Source organism: Pecten maximus, chromosome 9, assembly GCF_902652985.1.
Source record: "Pecten maximus chromosome 9, xPecMax1.1, whole genome shotgun sequence".
Taxonomy (NCBI): domain Eukaryota; kingdom Metazoa; phylum Mollusca; class Bivalvia; order Pectinida; family Pectinidae; genus Pecten; species Pecten maximus.
In genome coordinates this window covers 18,671,978-18,698,334 of record NC_047023.1, presented here as the reverse complement: position 1 = coordinate 18,698,334, position 26,357 = coordinate 18,671,978, and the positions used below count along the sequence as shown (strand labels likewise).

At 36.6% G+C, this 26,357-nt stretch overlaps 1 protein-coding gene across 1 annotated transcript in view; it reads right to left on the bottom strand.

Annotated features, from left to right (window-relative positions):
- LOC117333849 (A disintegrin and metalloproteinase with thrombospondin motifs 7-like) overlaps positions 1-26,357 on the bottom strand; it is a 66,355-nt gene that overhangs the window by 26,198 nt on the left and 13,800 nt on the right. Inside the window, 5 exon segments of the mRNA XM_033893264.1 lie at positions 1,134-1,258; positions 1,563-1,646; positions 6,504-6,700; positions 9,922-10,102; positions 24,059-24,447. Of these exon segments, the coding sequence (XP_033749155.1) occupies positions 1,134-1,258; positions 1,563-1,646; positions 6,504-6,700; positions 9,922-10,102; positions 24,059-24,447 (976 nt within the window).

Genomic DNA, 26,357 nt, shown 5'->3' with positions numbered 1-26,357 from the left:
ATAATATATTTCTGTTAAAGTTCCATAACCACAAATGCCTTATTTTATGTTGTGAATAAATAGCTCTTTTGAATGTGAATGGACTTTGGATTATACCACAACCAGTGTATGATTTGTGAGCAACATTCACCTTCATCAGACAAATGACCTTAATATTCATCTGACAAATGACCAGTAATATTCATCTGACAAATGACCAGTAATATTCATCAGACAAATGACCAGTAATGTTCATCTGACAAATGACCTTAATATTCATCTGACAAATGACCAGTAATATTCATCAGACAAATGACCAGTAATATTCATCTGACAAATGACCAGTAATATTCATCACACAAATGACCAGTAATATTCATCACACAAATGACCAGTAATAGACTTTGGTATATATCACAACCAGTGTATGTTTCAGTGACTAACTCAGCTGTCACCTTCATGAGACAAATGACCAGTAATGTTAACTTCGGTGTTATGTGAATGAGATTGTAGTCAAATCAACAGGTCTTCCAGTCATCTATCCAGAGAGATGGCAAACATTATACCAAGTTGATTTCGCTTTTCTGAGGAGAAGTCGATTTTGACAGCTACTGTATGTAGAAGTAAAAGATTTGGCTACTCTGAAGGAAGTCGGTTCATCTTCTCTATGCAGAAGTTGATTTTGCTACTCTGAGAGAAGTTGATTCAGCTGCTCTATGTAGAAGTCGATTTGGCTACTCTGAGGAGAAGTCGATTCATCTACTTTGATAGAAGTCGATTCAGCTACTTTTAATGATGTGCTTATAGAAATCATTCGGCTACTCTTGTATTGAAATTGATTCGGCTGTGTAGAAACCAATTCGGCTACTATATGTGTGGAAGTCGATTCAGCTACTTTTTATACTAAGGTCCACCTCATCCTGGTCTAGAACTGGTCAGCAGTGGTAAAACTAGCCAGCAGTGGTAAAACTAGCCAGCAGTGGTAAAACTAGTCAGCAGTGGTAAAACTAGCCAGCAGTGGTAAAACTAGTCAGCAGTGGTAAAACTGGCCAGCAGTGGTAAAACTGGCCAGCAGTGGTAAAACTAGCCAGCAGTGGTAAAACTGGCCAGCAGTGGTAGATATTGATAGTTGTAATTTTCCAAACCAGACTTACCTGGTAAGTAGTATAGCTACATCATGGTGGTTTGGATGATCGTCATCTTTAAAGTTCATCTTTTTCTGCCACTTACAAAAGCTTCTCAATGATTTATCAGCATGGTGGGTAAGCTTCAGTTCTTCCTATGGTAAAGAAAAAATCAGGCGTAAATTTATTTATTTGATGAAAGTCATTGTTTTGATAATGGAGTTCAAAATTACATTTGTTTTATTTATTTTTTTCATCAATAAATGTTTCAACCACCTCAGGGAGGATCCAGCGTGTATATAGATCAGCGATAACTCCTACAAAGTAATTTTAAAATTCTGTGAAATTTTATTCTGAATTTTTATATTCTAAAATATTTTCCCATAATGATACATCATTGAACATACTATTGGCCGTACAAGTTACCAGGATATGTAAGACCATCACTTCATTTCATACCTGTGGGTCCTCGAGTAGCACCATTCGGACAATGACTAGGTTGAGAGCATTCCCTATAGACGCTTCGTGAAACAGTGTGGCCACCTAAGGACAAACAACAGCAGTAATGTACAGGTTTTCTAAACTTGTTACTTTAGATGAGAAAGTTTGTTTCAATTAATTTTCAGTGTTTTAATTTACACTAACAGTATATACTATCTGATAAGGTAAATGGGCCAAGTAAATCATAATAGAAATAATTTTTCATTTTGAGGATAATGTAAGAAAAAACTCTATGGGATCATTATCATGTAGTGGTTGGGGGTGGGGGGGTGGGGAGAGGACACGTTTCAACCCCTACAACTTATAGACATGGAAAACCCTGTCGAATATACATGTATGAAACAAATGTTACATTCTATTTGTGTTTTGGGGGTTTTTGTTAGATTTTTTTATTCCACATCAACGGAATACCAACAAAATAACAAGATATATTCCATGGAGCTGGTAGTTGAGCTCCAATTTAACAAAGTCTGCCTTTCTTTTTGTATATTTTCCTGTTTGAGCCCTGTGGCATATCAGACAGGCCACTGTACTAGTGCATATAAATATAAATTCAAATATCTATAAACTGACATTTGTTTATAAACATCCACAGATAATGAAAGACTCACAATACAGAAATGTAACATTTTACTGTGAAAACTTATTTAGGTTTTGTAGGCAATGACTTCCAGATGATTTATTTCAGGAGATTTATACAGAATTAAAACGAGCTAGAAAGTGTATAATTAGTTTCTGGCTTATTAATTGGGACTGAAATATCCATTTAATCATCTATACATGATCATCCATTACTTCATCATAATTAGTCCAATCCCTCAATGTAAAACACCAGGCCCCTGCAGCTGTTTCAAGTTTGGCAAATACAAATTAAAGCTCTCATACTATATACATGTGTAAAGTATATTTAAAACTCTAAAAAAAAATTATTTTTACTATATACATGTGTAAAGTATATTTAAAACTTTAAAAAAAAAAAATTTTTACTCATAAAAATATGATGCCCTAATATTGACAAACATGAATGGATATTTTGAAAACATGTGAAATCAAATCAAATTAAAGACCTTTTTCTTAGTTTTCATCAAGCTGAGTAGGATTTGAACAGCTCTGCCCAGATGTATTTTTGTACAGGTATGATCTCAATATCAATTTTTATCCAGTCCAGACAGCAATTATCATACACAATTTACAGGTGTACGAAACACCTGGATTTCATTGTACATATCCAGAGAAGTAGAAAACACACCTGGACATCTAAAATCATAACGTAGAGAAAAAATCACAATAACAAAATCCTGAGGGACAATTTACCTTGGCTAATTACTACCCACACCGTGGTAAAGGTCTCAGCTGTACGCCTCAACTAATGTCTCAATGCAACAGTCTTTATATTTATTGTAAGAAAGTCAAAACGGATAAAAATAACAATTTCTTTGTCAAAAAAGAAATGTCTGTTACAGTTTTCATCCAATTAATGCCGACATTAAAGTGTTATTTATCATCCCTGCTAGAATACCCTGAAGGAAAGGTTAGAACAAAGTCAAAAACAGCAAAACAACGCATTTCTATTTATATGTAAAACAAAATCTCTGACAAATGTTACTTTTCAGCTAACTAAGAACGAATTCTAAACGTAAATGATTTGTTGACATGAAGGTAACAAGAGACGAAGAATTATTCTGTTTTGTAAAACTGTTAGAAGTGTATGACTCATTTACATTCATCAAGGTTTTTTTACACAGGAAATTTGGGAGATCACGATTTAAGTCTACAAACACAAGCAATAAGGATCTTGTTTTACATGTGCATACTCAAAGCAATTCTTATAACAAAAGAACACTTTGAAAAATCTTAAAATATAATCATATAATATATATACAAACTGTCCCCGATTTCATTGTACAACAAAAATGCATAAAAATGTAATTTGCTGCCGAATAAATACAGACCTGTTTACAATGTCACGCAATTTCTGCTGAATGATACATTTTATTTTGCTGTGATGGGATAATTTGACAGAAATGCACCAGGACACACTATTGAACTAAATCCAATTTGACATGGTGAATAGGGCACACATATTTTATCTTACAGTATTTACGTAGCATTACAAAAAATGTAGGTCAAGTTACGGTAAGATTCTAAATAAATTTCTTAGTTAAAAAATTCTTCAGATTTTAAACAAAATAAATATTGATCAAAAGAGAATAATGTTTATTCCTGGCAAAGGCACAGTTATTATTTTCATGTGGATTGGAGAGAGCCACGAACCACTACATAATATACATGATTGTATAAACACATGTAGTAGTACAGTCATTTAAAATACAGAGAAAGTTACCTATATGCTATGTACATGTAGCATGCAGATGCTATGCACTTATTATAAATACCTCACAATTTTTCAATTAGTGTAATTAGGGGGCATTTACATAAATTAATTAGCCAAATTTCAGTGTCATTAGGCCTTGTACAGATTTTTCAACTGTCATACATGACTGTATACTTCAGAAATTATCATCATGATTTTCCCTTCAAATAGTGTTATCTATTACAAGGTGAATGTTTAAGTTCAAATTGAAATGACACATGTCTTACGGCACGTGGTAATTACATGTAAACATACCTGCTCTTGACTGATAGCATCATTGTTTTTAAAGTTTTAAATTACAGGTATGATACAGGTAAGCTGTAAATTGTCTACCTATTGTAACAACAGGTAAAAGGATCTTAGCTTAACCACACTTGATACACATAGCCAATTAAATTCCTTAACGAGAAAAAAATGTGCAATTCTGCTGTGTATATGTTCAAACTGCCATGTAAATTTAACGTTAAAGAGTTAAGGTTCTATGGTTCTTACAGGGAAATCTTCATTTTACAAAGGGTTTTCAACGTGATAAGAATGTGACAAGACAACTATCTCAATAAGCACGCCATCTTCACAATCTTCCTACATTCCAATGTCTTACATTTTCAATAGAAACAAGTTACTGTAGTTTCCAAAAATAAGAACTTGTCCATTTGTAGCCGATAAGAATTTATCTTACACATGGCTTTCAATTTTTGGGAGGGATATTTTCTGGCATATATAAAAGTCTAAATCTTTCATTCATGACTTGAGACAGTTATGGTTCATTCTTGAGATTTGAACGAGTAATTAAAACAAAGAAAGTAAAAGGCATCCTATCTTTTTCTTCCTACTTCTGATTATATGACATCTTTGAATTTGAAAGAACAGCTGGAATTTCGTTTTCATCTGTAAAATCACGGTAGAGTGAAGTAATGCACATTTCTTCTTCTCTCTTTATATCTATTAGCTACATTCGTAATCTATAAATCAACAAGCGCAAGTTTCAGTTAATAAAAATTTAAGGCTCCATCTTTCCTGTGATGACCATAATTCCGGACGCTTATAAAGTGTAACAGGAGCACTTATATTCTTACAAGACAGCACACATCATTGTATTTATATCAGATATCACATGCTATTATATGATATAATATACCTTTCCATATATCATAATTTATCATAAATGTCTCTTAAAAAAATTTACAAAATTAAACCTGATCAAATTTTTCATTAAAATATCCTTTTAAATTGATGATATTTCTTAAAGTATATCATATATCTTTTATATTTCAATTCCACAGAAATTCAACTCAACGTACAAGATCAAAAAGATATCTAGTTTAATTTAGAAGATATTTCATAAGCTTATATATGTCATGTTTTATCTCAGATCACCTCCAAAATCCAATTGTGATATTGCTATTATTTTGGCAATATATCCAGAACCAGAAATATATAAATTCGCTCTCAGACATCATAAGAGATCTTGTCCATGTTTTGAAAGATATCTTGATTTTGTAATTAGGTATATATCGACTTGGCTGGATAACCAGCACCAAAGTTGTAACTTCTGTGTATCACCTGAAGTCATTACTGAAATATTAGGATTTTTGTGAAGGAAACTAAATGGAAGACAATTTTTGCAGAAAAAACAGCTGTTACAGGAAATGCACAGCAGTAATGTAGATTTCAACACACAATTAATGTTGACTTAAAATGTTTATGTTTTATACAAATTCACAAGTAAACACATTCCAGATTCCTAAAAGAGAACTGATTCTTGCCAGAAATGTGACAAATTCATGATTTTACTCTAAACATGTGACAGTCCGACAGAATCTAAATTTCAAGGATCCGCCCATTTGATGGATAAGTATATCGTAAACTGTATGTATCCACTTTTAACACCAATAAGAAAAGAACATACCAGAAACCAAAATCTTTCAGCACAAATTTTGCAGCTGCTTTATGTATGTACATGTCCATTTAAAAAATCCAATCTAATTAAAAGTGACTCCTGTAGTGGAGATATGAGTCTTGTATCAACCCGATAACTATCACACCCAGGTTTTGTAGGCAGTTCTCTATCAAACGTATCATTTTTATGAAGCATGCTCAATTTATATTCCTCTCTATTTGGAAGCAAAAAATTATCTTAAATTTGTAAGAAACTACCATTAATTGTTTTATCTTTCTTCTTGTATTTCTTTGAAGAGAAAACTGTGGGAAATTATAGAGTTCCAATCTATATTTTCTGACAATGAATTTCAAGGAACAAGCATAATGTATGCATATTTAATAGCGCGCTTCATGTTGAATTTGCCTCTGTCCAGTTGGCATTCATATTGACTATGAATGCCAACTGAAAGCCGTTCAATGCTTATATTTACCATCTGCGATTTTTTATTTGTCGTGCGATTTTTTTTTGAAATGTTCAAATTCAAATTTCAGTTGGCAGTTCATAAGCTGGTGAACTCGCAACTGAATTGGTAGGGTTATATAGTGGCAGTGCCATACAATGGTAAATATATCTTTATAAGTACCATGTTCATGATGGTGAGGACGTATGTTTTTACATCTTCATTTTTGTAATATTCCACCATCGCAGGATCCACCACCACCATGGCTTCAATGTGCCGCTCAATAGAGATGGACCTTTTGTTACGACTGTGGCTTTGACGGTGTTTTTCTGCGGCTCGATCATAGTGTTCCTTGTCTTCATCTGATGGTCCATCTTCACCTGAGGAACAAGAGTATGTAATAAAATCAAACTCTAGTTGAAAAGAACACAGGTAGTGGATTAAGAAACTAGATTAAATGATAGTGTTTTATATATATATAGTCTTATTTGGAAAAAATAAACTTTCAACAAAGAATTTCGCAATTTTTCAGCAAAGTGAATGATTCATTAAAACTACAAAATAACAATTATGCAGGCAAGTATGAGAAATGTTTAAGTATTTTGAATATAGACTTTCTTGATCAATCTTTTCCAAAAGACTTGAAGATCGAAACTATAGCTGTCAAAGATTCAAATATATTAAGATGCCAAGTTTTATTTATGCTATTGACAGTGAACTTAACTTTGGAAACACAAGTCTTGTCACCAATATATTTTACAATAAATCAGAGCAGTAACTGACAATGTTGATGACTTCCCTTGACTTACAAGAACGTATATAAAATATGCCTCTTAGGAATGTCAGAAGTCCAAAGTACTTCTCACCTCCTACTCATGAATTGAAGAGCTCCACTTGCCCCCAGACAGAAGAGCTCCACTTGCCCCCAGACAGAGGCTCTGGAGGTGTAGGAGGGTCAAAGGTGCCATATAAATGACAACTACTCCTACACACATGGTACCAGGTCAGAATAATATTTCTTTATAGCTATTCATACCATCTTGTTCAGTGTTAAGAAGATTTAAATACATTTCTAGAAAATTATATCACCAATACATTATTTGTATTTTAAAATTTGGGCTTTGAGAAGATGGACATGTACGTGTCTATGACCAAAATAAAACTACATGTACTTGAACTTCTTGAAGGCTCAATTGAAAAACAAAAACTACCATTCTTGTCAGATTATTGCTAGTGCTCAGATAATGATTTTGTAATACAATTGTCCACCAAGGAAAGCTGGAGTTATCTCCCCTTTTTAATATTGTACCATTTTAATTAAATCATATCTCTGTTAAGGATGTAAGCTACCTTATATTATATCATAGGAGTGACTAACCTTGAAAAGATAATTGTATTATTCACAAGTTTATAAATGTGCCATTAGTCATTTCACTTATGTTTTAATCATACATACATTACAAGTTTGTCCAATACTTCTCCATAATACATAATAACAATTACTGTTAAATTGCACCATAGTTGTTATTCAAAAGCTTGGTTTTGTTATATAGATTACCCTTAATCTAAATGTATATGTTAACACTCAAATCGACAGTAAATTGCTGGAAAATTACTTGAAATGAATGCGTAAAATTAAGTACAGTGTATAAGGGTACCTGTCAGCTTAAAGCATGGAAACTTTTCATTTCAGGTTGATTTTTTATGTCTTTGGCAGAGCATTACTCTACTGATGAGCTTTTTATTGTCTATCTGTACTAGGACATCACCACAACATATTAAACTGTAACTTTATACAACTGTGGTCCCCTATGACCCCCAACTCTCCCTTTCTAACCGACTGAAGTATCTGTCACCATACAAGAACACTATCAACATTCAACTAAAACATTCATTCTAACCTCGGGATGAAAGAGAGGAGAATTAAATTTCAGTTAATTAGGCCCTGTCTGGTGATAAATTCTTGTTTATTTGTGCCTGTGTTGATGGTCCTGAATACAAGTTTCATTATTTACCGTATAGATTACAACACTCTGTAATTACAAGATCTGCCTTTTTCTGCTACATCTAATTTACAGGAATACACCATTTTGTTTCCAAATAATAGCTGGAATTAGAATGTGTCACATATTTTACACTAAATCAGAAAATCAACATTACAATAGTGCTGAAGTTGTCACTGCCACATAATAGTACACCATGGGGAAAAAATCTCTTCATAATAAGTGAACTCCATCCATCCAACCAAAGCTGCATTATCATGACTGAAGGAAATGTACCAGAAACATTAGACTGAGTTTCTTCTGGCTCTGTCACCATGTCTGGTGTAGCCTACACCAGACATGGTGACAGGGCCAGAGGAAACTCGGGCTACACCAGACATGGTGACAGGGCCAGAGGAAACTCGGGCTACACCAGACATGGTGACAGGGCCAGAGGAAACTCAGGTTACACCAGACATTGTGACAGGGCCAGAGGAAACTCGGCCTACACCAGACATGGTGACAGGGCCAGAGGAAACTCGGGCTACACAAGACATGGTGACAGGGCCAAAGGGAACTCGGGCTACACCAGACATGGTGACAGGGCCAGAGGAAACTCAGGCTACACCAGACATTGTGACAGGGCCAAAGGAAACTCGGCCTACACCAGACATGGTGACAGGGCCAGAGGGAACTCGGGCTACACCAGACGTGGTGACAGGGCCAGAAGAAACTCGGGCTACACCAGACATGGTGACAGGGCCGGAGGAAACTCGGGCTACACCAGACATGGTGACAGGGCCGGAGGAAACTCGGGCTACACCAGACATGGTGACAGGGCCAGAGGATACTCAAGTTACAGAAACATATGGGACATTAGTTTGGATATCCAGCCACAGAGACAATGCTATTACAGTGACACTGTTATATGGATTTCATTAGATATCTTAACATATGTTTCATAATTAACCCCATGTAATAATGACACAAGTATAAGATTCTATTCATCACAGACACACCCAGGGATGAGAGCATGCAGCTGAATGTAAAAAAAAGTTATGAAATCCCAATCTGTAGCGTATTTTCTATGGTGTAGTATTAAAATTAACATTACAGCCAACATGAGAAAAAAGTCTGAAATCAGGATTTTATCTGAATATTCTCATGCCTGCTCATGTACACCTCTTCATCTTGAAGTCAGTTGGATCATGAGAAAACTTTGAGATATCGGGAGTATTCAAGGATTGGAAACTAAGTACATTTTAATTTTTACTGTTGGAACTGAATTTTTGCTTTGAGTTAAGCAAGTTGTTCCAGTTATCAGAAATGGCAATAACAAGCTTTGACTATATATACCTGTACATATTTTGCAGTACATGTACAGTCAAACCTCTTTGATTCAAACTTTGTTGATTCAAATTTCTCTGTATAGAACTATTTGCTTTGTCTTGAATTTCCTCACTATATAAAGCTACTAACGAACTGTATCAACTTCTGTTATCCTCAATTATTGAGAAAAAAACATACACTTTCCATAATGTAGGAAATTAAACTAGTTACTGATTCAGTTTTGTGATAAAATGGATCATTGATATTAACTTTTGCTAGCATATACCCACCTCTAGCATCACACGGGGAGTCATGGTGATGTTTTCCAGAGTCGTGTAGGTTGTGAAGACCTATCTGGGATGGCAGGGATGTGTGTTGGTACACAATATGAGGATGTCCAGTGTCTAGGGCAGGATGTCCTTTCACCGGTTCTATAAAGTAAGCTCCCGTACTGGTTCGCAGTAACCCTGTCTGGAAATATAGGATTAAAAAATTACTGTTACCAGTATATTCATACCCAATCATTTAGTTAGACACTTCTTTTGGCAAATGATTATGTTCTAACTAACAAGAGGCCCATGGGGACTGCATTGCTTACCTGGATATATTTCAGTGATGATGGCAAAACAAGCTATACAGTTACATTAATTACATGTAGGTCGACACATGCAATTACCAAGTTAGTTGAAAAGCGCTCAAAAATACTGCAGAGAATCTATCTCTAATATGACTTTTGGGCCACACCCCTCCCACCCATGGGGAGCATGATTCATTAAGACAAGATTGGTTCCCATTCACCCAACGATCATGCTTCCGATCAGATAGCATCAATTTTTTTTCAAATCCTCTAGTCAATATATCTGTTTGACGAATAAAGATTTCTTTAGTAAAAAATGTTCGCAATAACACCAGTTATGAATATATACTAATAGTATAATATCTATAATAAAAATAAATTATCAATAATGAATATGGTCGAGAATGTTAGTAATAAAGCAAGACCATCATGGTCTATCCATCCCTCAAGTGCAACATGTACAGTTTGCAGGCCATGGGTTCGAGTCCCAGTCTTAAGTCCTTGTGCTATACTTTTTTTCTTTCCAGTTACATTGGCACTCAACTAAATATACTCACAGTTGATATGTAGTCTTATCGTGTATTTTGTAGTTATGTAGAAGCCAGACTAATGAAGTTGAAGGAGTGCAACTAGACTTTGATAATATTAATATTGTGATGGGGTTATTAGTTAAAAAGGTACATGTATGTAGCTCAGGAAGTTTGAGTTGTTCTGATGTTAAATTTGTTTATTTTTTCAGAAACAAGCTAGAAATTACCAGCGATAGCATCTCCTATTGGTATTGTGGTTGTATCATACACACTACATTACGGTGTAGCTTTTGTCTGGTCTAGAGCAGGTCCAATTGATCTATGCACCTGTGCATGTGGTGCACATCAAACAGTTTACATAGATATAACTTCATAGATTGTACATGTAGATATTACATAATATAAATTTCAACTAACTGCACCCGTCAAAATATTGCTTTCCATCAGGTAGCTGCAATGCAGGAGAAACTATTTCACTTGAGGTGCATATTAATTCAAATTGTTTATAGTCTACCAGAGACATATACATATATGTCTCTGAGTCTACCTATCGAGTTTCCTCTGGGCCCCGACACTAGACTTTACACATTCTGACATTGCCTGACGGAAATGCACTGACCGCTACTCCAGATCTGTCCCTCGGATATGTACGTAAACACATGGTGTAATGACCCAGATCAGATGGCTCAGACTTAGCCATGTTTTCTGTCGATTATGATATTTTCTTATAAAATAAATAGTATAACATTATAATTTAGCCTTGTCTTAGTTCAAAATTTTAACAATGGTACCGGTGAACGTATATATATACGTGTAGAATTTCGCGCCAAAAACAACAGGAAGTTAATGCCTAATTTTCAAAACGGCTCTGTTATGTCGTTTCCGAAGTAACACAGATATAAGATTTACGACAATGTCTTCCGTTCACTTTTTAGTTGTAGTTTTTGTGTTATTACTGTTCCCATTTTAAAGCGTTCAAGTTGAAACTATTTTTAGAAAATTCTAAGTACACAGCAATAAAGATCGTAAATAACTGTAAGTCAAGTAGTCGCTTGTCAAACTTACTTACACAATATTACAAACTATGTCATAATTCAGCTGTAATGTATTTATCAAATACCAAAGGTTAAACTGTTCTGACCTCTTTTTGTGACTCAAACATTTAAGTCCGCCTTAAACATCAATTTGGAGCAAAGTCTGCCATATCTGATTCGTCTTACATAGGCCAGTACAATGTATCACGGAATGAAAAGTCATGTGTTTCTGTGCCGACAATGGCTATGTGTGTCGACCTCTAGTAGACATTGTGTTCATACAAAAAAAAACACCCTGATAACTGACCTGGCAACTCCTAATTAGGATCTCTGTATATTTTATTTATGTCCTCCAATTTTCTTTATGAGTCACACATGAAATATGTTTCAACAATACGACGGCAGATAATTTTTCATAAAGATATTTTGGTAGATATTTTGGTAGATATTATGTGTGGTCATTTGGTGAAAATAAAGGCTTATGATAATACGGCTGAGAAACCCGACGTACTGCCGTCCAATTTGTCTGGGCAATAAAAATCATCGGCGCTAGATAGCTGTATTATACGGAAAAAACTTATCGCACCTGTGAAGAAATTAAAATATGACCCCCTGACCTGACCCGACCATTAAAATACCTCATCTCAATGTGTGTATTATAACCACATTATACGCCGTTTTGTGGTAACATACCCATTAGCACGGTTGACGACCATGATTTTGATGTCCGTTTTATAAAACTATATCTCAGCCCTTGATGTCTCTATCCTATACAAGTCCACAGCTATCAAATGTTCCTATATTTAAACTGAAATATATCTATTTTACGGTATCATCAGTCTACAGCTATCTTTTTTCGAGTCCACATTCAAACTGCTTGGTACCTAACTATCTTAGTACCTAACTATCTTGACTATCCCGCGCCATGCAAGCTCTACAACTACCAAAACACTTATTCAGGTATACATCCTTCAACGACGACACCCGCCATACAAATCTTTGTCATGTACGTTCTTATAATGTGAACGAGGTCGATGGCATTCCAGGAAGCATCGAGTACATCGGACATATCGCACAAGGAAAAAGAAAATCTCGAAATGAAGTGTGAAAATTAAGCTTACATTTTGAAGAAAATATGATGCAGTTATCAAATAAACATTTTCTAAATAATGTGTTCACTAAAACAGGAAATTCCTAAATCTCGAAACTCCCTTTAGTTATTAGACATTTTCACTGCTTCCGGGAGATTTACCATATTATCGGGTGTCCTCGGTAAACAGAAGACGTTTAACCTTCCGGACCTCCCAGATTTATTCTCCTTATACTTTTTCAAATATCTCCATGCATGCCACTCTATATTTGTTGGTTTTTTGCCCACGTCTTTGGGTTAGAATTATGGTATCGTTCGTTTATTGGTATTATCTGCTGTTAATCGCGTGTTGAACGACTTACATAATGTTTAATTCACAAAATATATGTAAGATTTACATGGACAATGCGGTAGAGACCCAAACAATAATTTATTCCCATATAACCACTCCTGGACGTGTTCATAATTCAAATTTAATTTTCTAACTCTTCACCGGTAAATTACCAGATATCAGCTGTTTTTACGGTACATAAGCATGATAAACACATGTTCGGCGGGTTATGGACACTAAACGAGCAGACAAATTGGTTTGTGTGTCTGAGTTTGATACTGCCACACTGGTGGTAGCTAGTCTATAATACCGGTGTAGTGGGAAAAGTAATGATCCCACCAAACTTTACAATTACCGGTGTAGTGGGAAAACATGAAAAGTACAACCGTCAGTAACGATCCTACAAAACTTACAATTACCGGTGTAGTGGGAAAACATGAAAAGTACAACCGTCAGTAACGATCCTATCAAACTTACAATTACCGGTGTAGTGGGAAAACATGAAAAGTACAACCGCCAGAAACGATCCTACCAAACCTACAATTACCGGTGTAGTGGGAAAACATGAAAAGTACAACCGTCAGTAACGATCCTACCAAACCTACAATTACCGGTGTAGTGGGAAAACATGAAAAGTACAACCGTCAGTAACGATCCTACCAAACCTACAATAACCGGTGTGTGCGATAGCACAACTGAAATGTCATGATGTTTTTATTGATTTTTTAAGTCCTATAGTACGATATTACAGCGATGACCTTATTTTCTATGCCGTGTAATTTTTGTAACCAAAAATACCTTGGGCTACGTCACGTGCGGGGCCTGGTACTAACGTAACGGTGTCCCCAAGTTACTCGTAACAAGACAGTATTAAAAGGCTGATTTTACGCTGACTCTACAATATATCTCAAGGACGGTTATTTATCAATCGTTCGATAAAACATAAAAAGTGGAGCAAGGGTGTACTTGATCGGTTGTCATATGGGACAAGAAAGTATCAGGACCACTGTATGGCACGCCAACTGAACATATATTCATAAAGTGATATAAGATATGCTATATAGTATTAAGAAACATCTTATGTACGATATAAGATATATTATATAGAAATATATCTTACATATATATAGAGAAAAAATAGACTTTATAAGTAAACATCTTATTTGTCATATGAGATATGTTGTATACTATTATTCTGCATTGCAAGGAAAAACTTGTTAATTTGTGTCCTGTGTCCTGTTTGAAATAATACAACAATATATGTATTGCATCATAAACTGTATTAGATGTATAATCAAAGGCTATGTAATCTGATAACGCTGTGGTGATTTCAAACTTCAACTAACTTGGGTAATCGGGATTCCCGGTGACGTTTGGGTCCGCCTTCCGGTTTGAGGTTCGTGTAGTCAAGTGTCAGATGTGATTATAGTTGATGACCCGAATCTGTTACTGTATATGGTTTTAAGTAAAATTGTTTGATGTTAAAAACTGGAAATTCCATCTTTGAAAACGATGGCAATTAGTGATTTTGTGTATGATTATTATGAATAAACAACGATTTTTTTTTTCAAATCGGGATGAACTTTTGAAAATAAATGATATGTTATGCTGAATGACATTTGCAAAACCGACTCATAGACGAATTACTTAGTATATCCAATAGACAATTTATCGCATTAAATGTAGACTATCTTAAAACCAATGTATGTACCTTATCATGATGTGTTCTATTTCAATTTGGATGCAAAATGCAATAAAGTTGAATTTGAATTTATATCTAATTATTAACACAATTTATCATATGCACAATGTTTTGTTGATCCGAAGGTAAAGATTTGAAAACTCTGTCGTTATTGTATTATGTTGAATATACGTTACATGTACATTTATACAATTCGCATCCATATATGTATATATACATTGCAATCCAGGTATTCATATCATTTAATAGACGACTTGCCACTATGATCACGTCAGGGTATCGAGCAGATCATCGCTGCGCCATTGAAACGTCTTTTTTTAAGAACGCGGATGTGTTGCAGTGGTATAAGCTGCGGATACTTCTGGCTAGGTGCCGTAGATCATGGGTTTGAGGCCCGGACAGACCGCGAGCCATAGAATTGTTGTCCTATACCATTTCGTCATATATAGATATATCATATATAAATTCTTTTCTTTCGAAATTGTAAACGGTTTTCAACAAAGACAAACCTCAGATTGATTCAAAATTTGAAGAAACGCATTTTTTTTTAATTATAAGTTGGTTTGTCAGTGTTCTTTCCTCAAAGACACCTCGGACCGAAACTGGAACAATGACGAACCATAAATCCCAGATGCAAAGTCACAAAAGACCAACCGGGATCAATGCCAATATTTCGAAAATTATGAATAAACGAAGCTTCAAGTTTTCATCTTAAAATACCACTTTCTTTAAAAAGCTGTTAAACCCTATAACCATGAGATTATTTTCCTATAAAAACAATAGTTTCAAAACGTCCTATCTGTTGATAATCCCGTAAGGTCGTTACGGAAATCTTATGATTGACAGGACAGGTTACGAAAAAAACCCGTTATAGACATACTGGGACACTTAGCATCGTCAGTCGGAACAGATCCCTGGTCCGCGAAATTAAGTACCGATTATTTTCTGCCAAGAATTTTAAAAATGTGTAAATGGTTTATCATGAACTATTAAAGAAAAGTCGAGGAGAAAATATTAGCAGGGTAGAGAATTGATTTGTTGGAAGGCGATAATGGTGTGGAAATGTATGACAAGATAAGATGTCGATATCGCCATGTTTTAAATTTATCTCAAGGTGTAATTTATGTATCGCCTGTCTTTGTAACGGCAGGGGAGCCTTCTTATAGAAGTCGGCAAGTTCGACACCCCTCACGCACACCAGCACGTGCTTACGAACAAAATACACCAATTCTCCTATACCATGCATACCGTAATCAACAACTAGCGAGATATACACAGACACCCTGATATTTCGTCATTAACTGATATCCTAAAACCATAACACATTTGATTTCGATTTCTTCTTAAATTGTTAAATTGTTATGTTGTGAATATATATATCCGTCAGTAATGATGGCTGATTAGGACCATTCTTGCATTTCGTGCCAAAAAAGCGTTTTCTTGGTCACTTACTAGCGCGTTTTTCGTGGTACATACTGCGCTTTTTCACTTTTTCCCCGCGACGAAACAATCAGCAACTTGCTGGAAAGCGACTAAGAATGGCGCTCATGATTTCGCTTCTAAGACCGCAGACTCGAAAAACGCGTTTTTGCTTTTTTCGACCCGAAAAAAATCAAAAATAGACCTAATAAGCGACTAGAGTCAATTCTACGCACAGGGACCTGCGAATGTAAAACAGTCTACGTGTATTCCAGATTATCATGTCCCTGTGGATATGCGCAAAATCGATCAATTCAATTGTGTATTGATGTGAGGAAATATCGTATTTTACAAATATCTACCAGCCAATTGGATTAGGTAGAGAACCAGGCCATACCGTTATCGAATATACAACTGTATAGGTGTGACTCGGTCGATAGGGGCCAACATATTAGTATCAGTGATAGGGGATTACGGGGGTTACCCCGAAGTTTACAAACATATCAATATCGTATGACATTTCCATAAGAAAATCTGAGGAAATGCATGTGATTTCGGATTTCCGTAAACAAAAATAGGCATGATAACCTAATTAATGAATATAACTTTTACAGAAATAATCGCCCTGACTTCCGTTACTATAACACGTGATTAATATTGTACACAACTGTTTTAGGGAATGAGGTGAATCATATCAGGTCTAATTGATACTGGCACCGTGCGCGATATATATATGTAATTATTTCCAAAAAACACATTCTTCCATATGTACTTTGATAACGAGATCCGCGTCGTGAATTATTAGTTATAGCGGCCTTCCCTTCTATCCCGATCTTAATTGAATAATAATGCTTTGAACAATGAAGCAGACGACAATTAAGTAAAATCTCATTTAGGAGTCAACAAATGAAATGTACTTTAACCTGCTATTTTTGTAAGATTAACTTAATTAGTATTCTATACATCAAGTTAATTAGTAGTTTTTTTTATTGTGGTGTTGTAAGAAACAATAGCTTATCTGCCTTGAAAAAGTACAATCATAATTGTAAATCAAGGTGTTGTATTCAATATATATATTCAAAAAAACATCTCAGTAATCAACGTGTTATCGCTGACATGTGTCTGTCAAGATGGGAGATAACCGATGTCTGTCGTCTCTTTGTTGAGTTATCTGCCCTTTGTGTTGTTTCGGAAAACTTGTACGGGAAATTTCAATTTGCAACAATCCTATAAGTTTTGGATGGGCCATGTGTTAGTACAAAAATAATCACGAATCTGTGTTTTTCCAATATTAATGTAGCATATCAGAAAGAATTACGATAAACCAAAATGCATTTAGATAAAGAAGCGAAAGAAAATATAGATGGCCACCACAGCACACGCCTATAACACATTCTGGTACGTCTGTCGAACTTTTGAAACAAGGTTTATATTTTATTGCGAGCACACGTGTTGGATTCAATTACTGCACCAACAAATCTCGGATGTACTAATGCCCGCGGACAGGCTGTGAAAGACGAGGGATGACTTTGTCGGTCTAGGACCTGAGTGAGAGGCGATAGCCGATATCGGAATGGAACGGAATCAGCTTTATCGCAACCCTATCACACAACCTACCAGGTGGTCCATTCATCAGTAGTGGGGAAAGCTGAGATTCAAACGACTACATTTCAGATACTCAATCAATGGCTCTGTCACTTTATCATCACAATTTACAGACATTTTATTAATTTGCACATATCCAGATCGAGAATTTTCTAAATGTCCAGGATATCAACTCGGCAGCCATTGTCAATATAGCTCACTCCTGCCAAATCCCCAGGTCCAATTCACACTCGTATTAACAATTTGTCAAATATCTTCGATAAAGATAATATATAAGGTTAGATATCGGCATCAACGCCCCAGCAGCTCCGGGTTTCCCTGTAGCAATCTGGCATGGTCGTTAGTTTGAATTACCGAGATAAGTTTGTCCGTAAGGGTCAATGTCCAGACTACATTACTTTTCGCCATGTTTCCTCTCTGAGGCCGTAACAGCGTCACCTCGGCACAACAGTGTACCCGGGGCGTGACAAATTGTACACAAGTACAAAGGTTTCGGATGTTTTGTCCGCCTTTTAAAATCGGTCCATATCAGATTTTTAAAAAGACCGATAAAGTATCAGAATTAATTTACCCAGGAGTCGCCAGATACCATAAAGGCATATACTACATTCCAACATCCCGGTACAATCGTCATGGCCGTCATATATGTTAATGATGTCCAGCGGTCATTCTATTTGTCCGGTTTACGGCCTATACCAGTATTTATATGTTTACTTCAAAGAAATGAGACATTGTTTGACTAATTGGGGTCGTCATTGTGTCAAGGCTCTATCTCCCACCACAACGAAAACATGTCTCATCGTCTTTGTCGCAATAACAATAATTATACAGAACAGTATCGGCCTCCACGAATGGGAAATTGGTAAGATATGGTAAATTTTCAATTTTAATTCATTAGTTTTAGCTTGTTTGGCGATATCTTCTGAATCTCGGTGAGATTTAAACCCAGATATACCATTGCACACCACTTATTTTTATATAGGTAGGTGTACGCCTCGGTTCACCCAGTAATCTAATTAAAACGTAAACAAACCTTACAAGGGTCATTCAGAGCACATGTACTTCACTGTATCGGCGGAACAACGCTCAACGTTTCTCTCTCAAGTTTATTTTTCAATGGTGTCTGGTAACATGACCCTATGTAAGGCTGAACACTTGAATGGAACTGTAGCATTAATTCATTCGTATATGGTAATAATCCCTGTTATCTGTCTATTAGATAATCCGCGACGATTTTAAGGTCAAAGAAAGGTCATTGAAGGTCAGTTGTAGTAATATTTCCTGAACAGAGACCAATGTCAAATGACATATCTATCACCAACATCTTTGCCCGATTGTCACTTACATAATTTACCATAGACCAAATGTACTTCTGTGTGTCTTTGATGATGATTGAAGAGTTAACAGCGAGGTTCCGTAAATCATCATAATAATAAGGTTCTAGAACGTGCGAGTGATTGTCCCTGATTACCTACAGAAGCCATCGATGTTATCAAACATGACCGAACTTATTTATATCAACGTATTCATTACCGGTATATTATGAAGCAACAAGAACACGTATATCTTTTGAAATAAATATGTTTAAAGTAACGGGTTCCGGGTCAAAGGTCATTTGTACTATGGCGGTAATACCGAAACTATAGGTGCGCCATCTATAGGTAGAGACACCTCGCGCCCTTTTCTTTGCCTAAGGACCGGATATCCTGCGAGTTTTCTCTCAGACTCAAGTATTGTCATTCTAGTGTCTTTGTTAGTGACATTTGTTATTAGCAGATGTCCCTTGGGTCAAAGGATAATGCGGTAACGTAAAAAGCTCAGCGTTCAAGTGGCATTTAAACTGCACTCAGGGTGACGTGTTGAAAAAATAGATTTAAGCAACCCAACCTTTTTGATATGATGTTATAAAGTTCAGAAATACCAAAAACATCTTTAGAAATGCGCGTTTGGTTAAACATCCGTGGCTCTTGTATCAGTCTGAGATAGATTGTTCATTTAATAACAAAATATTAGAAGGATTTTTTTTCATAACGAGACTGAGGGAAACTTGGTATAGGTACTGGGAGATTGTATCTTTGTAGAACTAACATCCGGGGCGTTTTAGTATAGCATGTTCTAATTTAGATTGCACTGTCGCAAAAGTTTTAAACTCTTATCACCGGATATTGTAGACTGTATAATCCAAAGACGATTCGCGATACAGCAGAGGAGTGCGGGTCGGTTCAGCAAGGTATCGACATTCCAATCAGCCGATCGTACCTCCTTGTCGCAGGAACCGCTTCATTAAAGAACAGACTGTAGACATATCTACGTCGTGTTTTACACGTGAATTAATCTGCTTCACAGACAGTGTTCAACTAACAAGTCTCGTCAGCGTACTCTAAACACGAGTAAATAAGCTATTTACCACAGGGTAATGCATTCTCTCCACGACTTTTATTTTAGAACAAATGGCAACTCTAATTTTGGCTCAGAGCAGGGCGCCACCAGGGTTCCACAAACTGGAAGCTCGCGAAGATTAGTAAAGACACGTGTCTCATGGTTCAGAAGCAATATAATAGCTAGGTGGTCTCTAACAATAGAACCACACGTCCGGACAGCAGATATTCCGGAGCAGGGTAATGCTAGCGATGAAGACTCTATTACGTTGTCATGACCACAGGTGGTTATTACGATATGTCAATAATGGGTCTAGGTTCCTTAACACCCCATAGAACAGAGTAGACAGAATGGTCTCCTTATAGCCTCGACTGCTATACGTACAGGAACACGTGTTACATAAGGCACCGTGTACTGTTCGCCTGGGAACCACTTCATGTTAAAAAACAACACTGTTTATTGGGAAGTGCCAACACTCTCATTCTATTTCAAACACCTACACAATTCCCTCTGTTGATAGTGATAACACATCTTAATAGATTGTGAAAAGGAGTTATTTACATTTAGAATAGCATGTAATTATCGTACTGCCTCGGGGGAACATGGTTGTTGTACACGTCTAGGATCTGCTTAGCTAGTTTACAAGGAAAACTTCAATGAACTCGAATATTGCAAAAAGTCCAAAACTCAAAATATTCGCAAACGTTCAAAGTACAGTACACCACATGCGCTGGATTTGGAATTCAATCAACTCCTACTTTGTTATACTTTGTAAGAGCATCTTACATCTACCTGGGGACTGATCCCTCGTACTGCTTTAAGGTCTCACACAGAAATGATCACCAATACAATACAGCTACCTCTTCCGCAACCATAGTCTCCTTGACGGTTGGATGGAAGTTGTCTCGTTCGTTAATATGACGGAAATACATAATGTGATACGTAATTCCTCCAACAGAGAGTTTCATGTTAATGATCATGGTAAAGACTTTTTAATGTGATGGGCAGGCCATTAACGGTTATTATATCTGTGATCGTTGGGTGTTCTTGCGTTTATGTCCCTCAGAAAGTGTAAATTACCAAACTGTTTTAATTAGGACTTTCCATTACATTTAGAAACTCATAATGATGTTTCATCCAGACAAGTTATACTGAAAGAACTAATCCTATCGGTGTGCTCACATTATCGAGAAAGAGGTTCTCGTATCCGTGTAGACAGTTCTGAGAAATAGGTTCTCTTATGCGTGTAGGCAGTACTGAGAAATAGGTTCTCGCATTCGTGTAGACAGAACTAAGAAATAATTTCTCGTATTCGTGTAGATAGTACTGAGAAATATGTTCTCGTATCCGTGTAGGCAGTTCTGAGAAATAGGTTCTCGTTTTCGTGTAGACAGTACTGAGAAATAGGTTATTGTATTCGTGTATGCTGTATAAGACCTCTTGTTTGTTTGTGAGCACTCATGAGAAAAGGTTGCCCCTCCTGTTATGGAGATTCATTAGTTTTCTTCTGGTTTAATGTGATTAACTCCACAAACATGCTATTTGTTTTACGTCAGTTCCTCTTTATATAACTATAATACTAGAAGTCAGCGGGAGTGGGGGGTCAATATCAGTTATAAGGACACCTTTTTTGGAATATAATATGCTGTTTTCTGTCCAGAACAAACAAGGTTATTTGCCCTGCAGGTAGGTTGCGAAAATTGTGCCTGCTGCCTCGTTGCATGATCGACTAAATTTGAGATCTTATCCTTTCTGTTCTAAATTATTCTTCCTAATGTCTCACTTGACACTGTCTCACTTTTGACCTTTAGCATGGGTGTTCAACCCCGTGAGAGGACTTTTGATTCTGTCCCCTGGTCGAGCCACACCAGAATCTATCTACTAGTATACAAGTGGTAGTTATGGCATGTGACCGGGTAGTGTGTCCTGTTGGGTGTCTTCAGCAGTATGCCTCAGTGATGTAGCACTATAAAGTCGACATCAGATTTGCGCCATCACAAGAAGACAATCACGAACATTCCACCACAGCCTCCCAAGTAACACACGCACTCAACACACGCATGCATCTCGCAGACAGGAGAGCCCGTCCTTTAGTGGCCATATCTGTCGGCATTAAACAATACAAACCAAACCTACCATCTTGTTTCCTAAGCGCCATTATATCGCTATTCCCATCGCTGTTTATGTTAGCGCCCATGTCCTCACCTTATCTGGTGGTTCCACAACTTTCTGTGCGTCTCGCCAATTCGGCCAACGCCTGTTCCCCAATTTTGAATTGACACGATATCACAGCAGGAAAGCGAATCACGTTTATGGGTGCCACTCAACATCCTATTTCAAACTTGTTTTTGTTCTGTCAATTTAGAGTGGGTGTTAATACGATAAAAATTTTATGTCCACAATTTTTGTTTTCGCGTTGACAATCTACGGCATTTTCCACGATAAACTCATTCTACAACAAGTTATCGTTGTGTTTCATCGTGCTATTTGATACATACCGCTTCCTACAATGAATTGAAAAAAAAGCATTCGCAAATAAGTAATTCATTTGTACGAAATTTGCTGAACAAGTATGTTATGCGATGTTACGTTCTTTCCACGTTAGCCAATGAAAACACGCCATCGTGTTTGGTGTGAGCTCTCTGGTATTTCTCAGATATCTGGCCGGGCTCCCAGTCTTTAGCACTTGTCAAGATTTTCCGTCATTGTGAAGCACTTAAATCTCTAGCTACAAAGTAACGAGTCAGAGGACATGATTGGTTTCTGGAGAGGTTCCATCGAGACCAAGTGTTTCCACCTGGGTATCCCCCGCGTCACCGCCCTTTATACTGGAGGGGTCCGTGTCACAGGGTATATGAACAGATTCCAAAACTTACGATCGGCGGGTTTGGGAATTTTTACCAAGTCCCTATGCTCAACATGAAATTATAATCTGCATACCCTCACATAATAAATCGATCATGTTTGTTCGGTAACTTTTACTTCCCAATAAATGTTCCGTATGTAACCCATAAGTGTCAAACCACATATCTGGTGTTATTACCTAAAACATGTTCAACTTATTAACCCACCGTCTCAATATTATAAATATTATCATAGACCGTGGGTTGGTAATTTGTCAAGTCCCTGGGCGCGTAAACACAATAACCTCTGTTTTAACATATTCCTGTTGTGTCGAGTATAAGATTGGATCTGCAGTCTCACGGAACGTCATATGGGCAAGTCCGTGAACGCGTGAGCAAGACACGTACACGTGCCTCTCTTTTAATCTTAATCCTGATATATCGAGGATAAGGTTGAACGTCCCGTCATATTGCCGTATTTTCATTCTCTCTATTAATTTTCTTAATCTTCACGAACTAAAAAAACAATACTCTACCTAGTGAGTTACCTGGTAGAGTTATCTCCTATGTGAGATGCTAGATTGAGTTATTTCCCTTGCGAGTTACATGACAGAGTTATCTCCCATTTGAGATGCTGGACAGAGTTATTTCCCTTGAAAGTTACCAGGTAGAGTTATCTCCCATGTGAAATACTAGGTAGAGATATCTCCCATGTGATATATTTGGTAGAGTTATCTCCCATGTGATATATTTGGTACAGTTATCTCCCATGTGATATACTAGGTACAGTTATCTCCCATGTGATATACTAGGTACAGTTATCTCCCATGAGATATACTAGATAGAGTTATCTACCATCACTTTTAATGTCAATGATTCACTAACTTGTTTAAAACAGATATTATTGTTATACTCACCAGTCCGTTACAGACTTCCAGTGCCACTGTTGATGACGTTTCTCCGAGAACCTCTCCAACAAAATGACAATGGTCCTCTCCCGGCGCGACACCCGTAAACACAGAATCCGTTACATTTCCAAAAACACCTTTTCGTCTTTCAACAACTAAGGACGGAAAATAAAGTTTATAATTTGGTTTAACTTTTAAATAAATAAGTTTATTTTCTACATTCACTTTATAATGTACTGTGTGATCAGGTGTTTCCTCGGATTCCGGAGAAAACACTTCGGCACTCCTCTTCCTCCGCCGTATATTGGGATGTAAGGAATGAGATATATGGGTGCCGTCGGGGGTCACCCTGGATGGAAATGTGAAGTCATATCTTTCTAATCCTTGAACGAATTCCGCTGAAACAAAACAAAAACAACAAAATTAAAATCAGTATTGATACGTGATCGATAAATAATGTGCGTTGATTTTATGTCATTCTATGATTATGGCGTAAGTTTAGTTTTATAATGTAAAACTGACTTGATAGATCTTAATTACCAGGGTTTTTTTTACATCGATTAAGATCAGCACAGTTTACACTCGAAGCTATCGTAAATTGTGATATTTTGGTTGTAGGTATATTTGGGGTTTTTGGCGCCTGACATGAAAGTGCCAAAATTTAACACACCAAATTATAACGTCGTCGGTACTAAATGCCGGATATTCCGGACACACCGTTTCTGGCTTTATTTCTGTGAAAACAACATAGGATTATTATTGGCATGTTTCATAAAATTTGCCGTTTTGTCATTTTTTGGACACACCAAAATAAAACCACCATGTTTTGACGAAAAAAGGCAAAAATGTCCCCACACCAAAATATTCCAACAACTAGGAAATGCAATTTTGAGTTTTTGAACAGTTACACTGTAAGTCATCTTTCATGAATTGCAGAATGATGGAATCTCGACTATTGTATATATATACATTGTCAACTGAATGATGTACTATGGATGACGATTCGCTATTACAACGTTCGGCTGGCTGTGACGTCATCAAGGTTAATGTGAAATGATGACATAAAGAAACATGAAATGTCGCAAAATCGTCCTTTCGGGGAGAAAGTGTGAAGAATAAGGTGCAAAATATTAAACTTCTCCTATCGCCCGAACAAAACATTTACCATCCATATGCCTTGTAATACGAAGACCATGACAATACTCTACGTCAATCACAAAGTTATTTAGTCTGTATTCTATGTTTTTTTTATATAAAATTAATTTAAATCAAGTTGTTGTTGCTGTTTTCGTATTCAAATCAACATTGTGAGTCAAATATAAACCCATCAAAGTCTGCATGTCTGCACGCATTAACTATTTTAGGCACGGAGACATGAAATGCACGTGTAAAATGTCTATTTCTAAATCGTGCGACCATTTGATATCGGTGCCCTGCGTAAGGTGCACATTGTATATCTTTTATTTCATATACATGTACATATATATGTCAGTCTATTTTTGACGCATACTAATTAGTCTGAAATACATCAGGAGAAACAAAAAAATCGAAAACAAGTGAACTCGTTTAAAAGTGCGATTCATTGTTGATATCTTAAACAAATCATCGCCATGGCTTCCAGCCAGTTAAAACCTCGCCGAATATTTATTTATTAGTTTATATCTATCTGTCTAGGTTGATATTTTTAGACTCGACATGTATCAGTGTTAAACATGTCTGTGGCAGGTTGACGTAGTGCGAGAATGACAAAAGGAAAACCTCCCAGTTATCGTATTAAACAATGTCCGAAACCATACCAACGAATGGACAACACCGGGTGTGGCCTGTAATTAAATCTCTAATGAGGTGACGTCATACACAACCAACCTAAAGTTAAAGACTTGTAGAGGCAGTGATCGAATAGTGTATCGCCATGCCGTCAGCTCGATAGCCCCGACCTCTACCGGTGATCTGATGGAATCAGGACCCTTACGTTACAGAACGTACATAAACGTATTCCGTTTCCATTCATCTAAACCCATAAAACACGGACTTGTGTTGTTTCGTGGCGAAATGTCATCGAAACACGTAGATATGCTTATTTCGGAACCGTTTAGCTACCACCAGGGACAGATTAAATGGACCTTAATTGTTTATTGGCCCGGCGATCGTATCGCCATCAGAAGTTGGTCTCGCGCTGTTTTGGGGCTCGTTGGTGACCGGGGCACCGTTACCTAACCTATGTACTGTACGCTATTAGCTCGAGTCTGGCCCTTTTAATTTATCTGGCGTTGATAACAACAGCTTTGATACACCTGAGATTGTATGG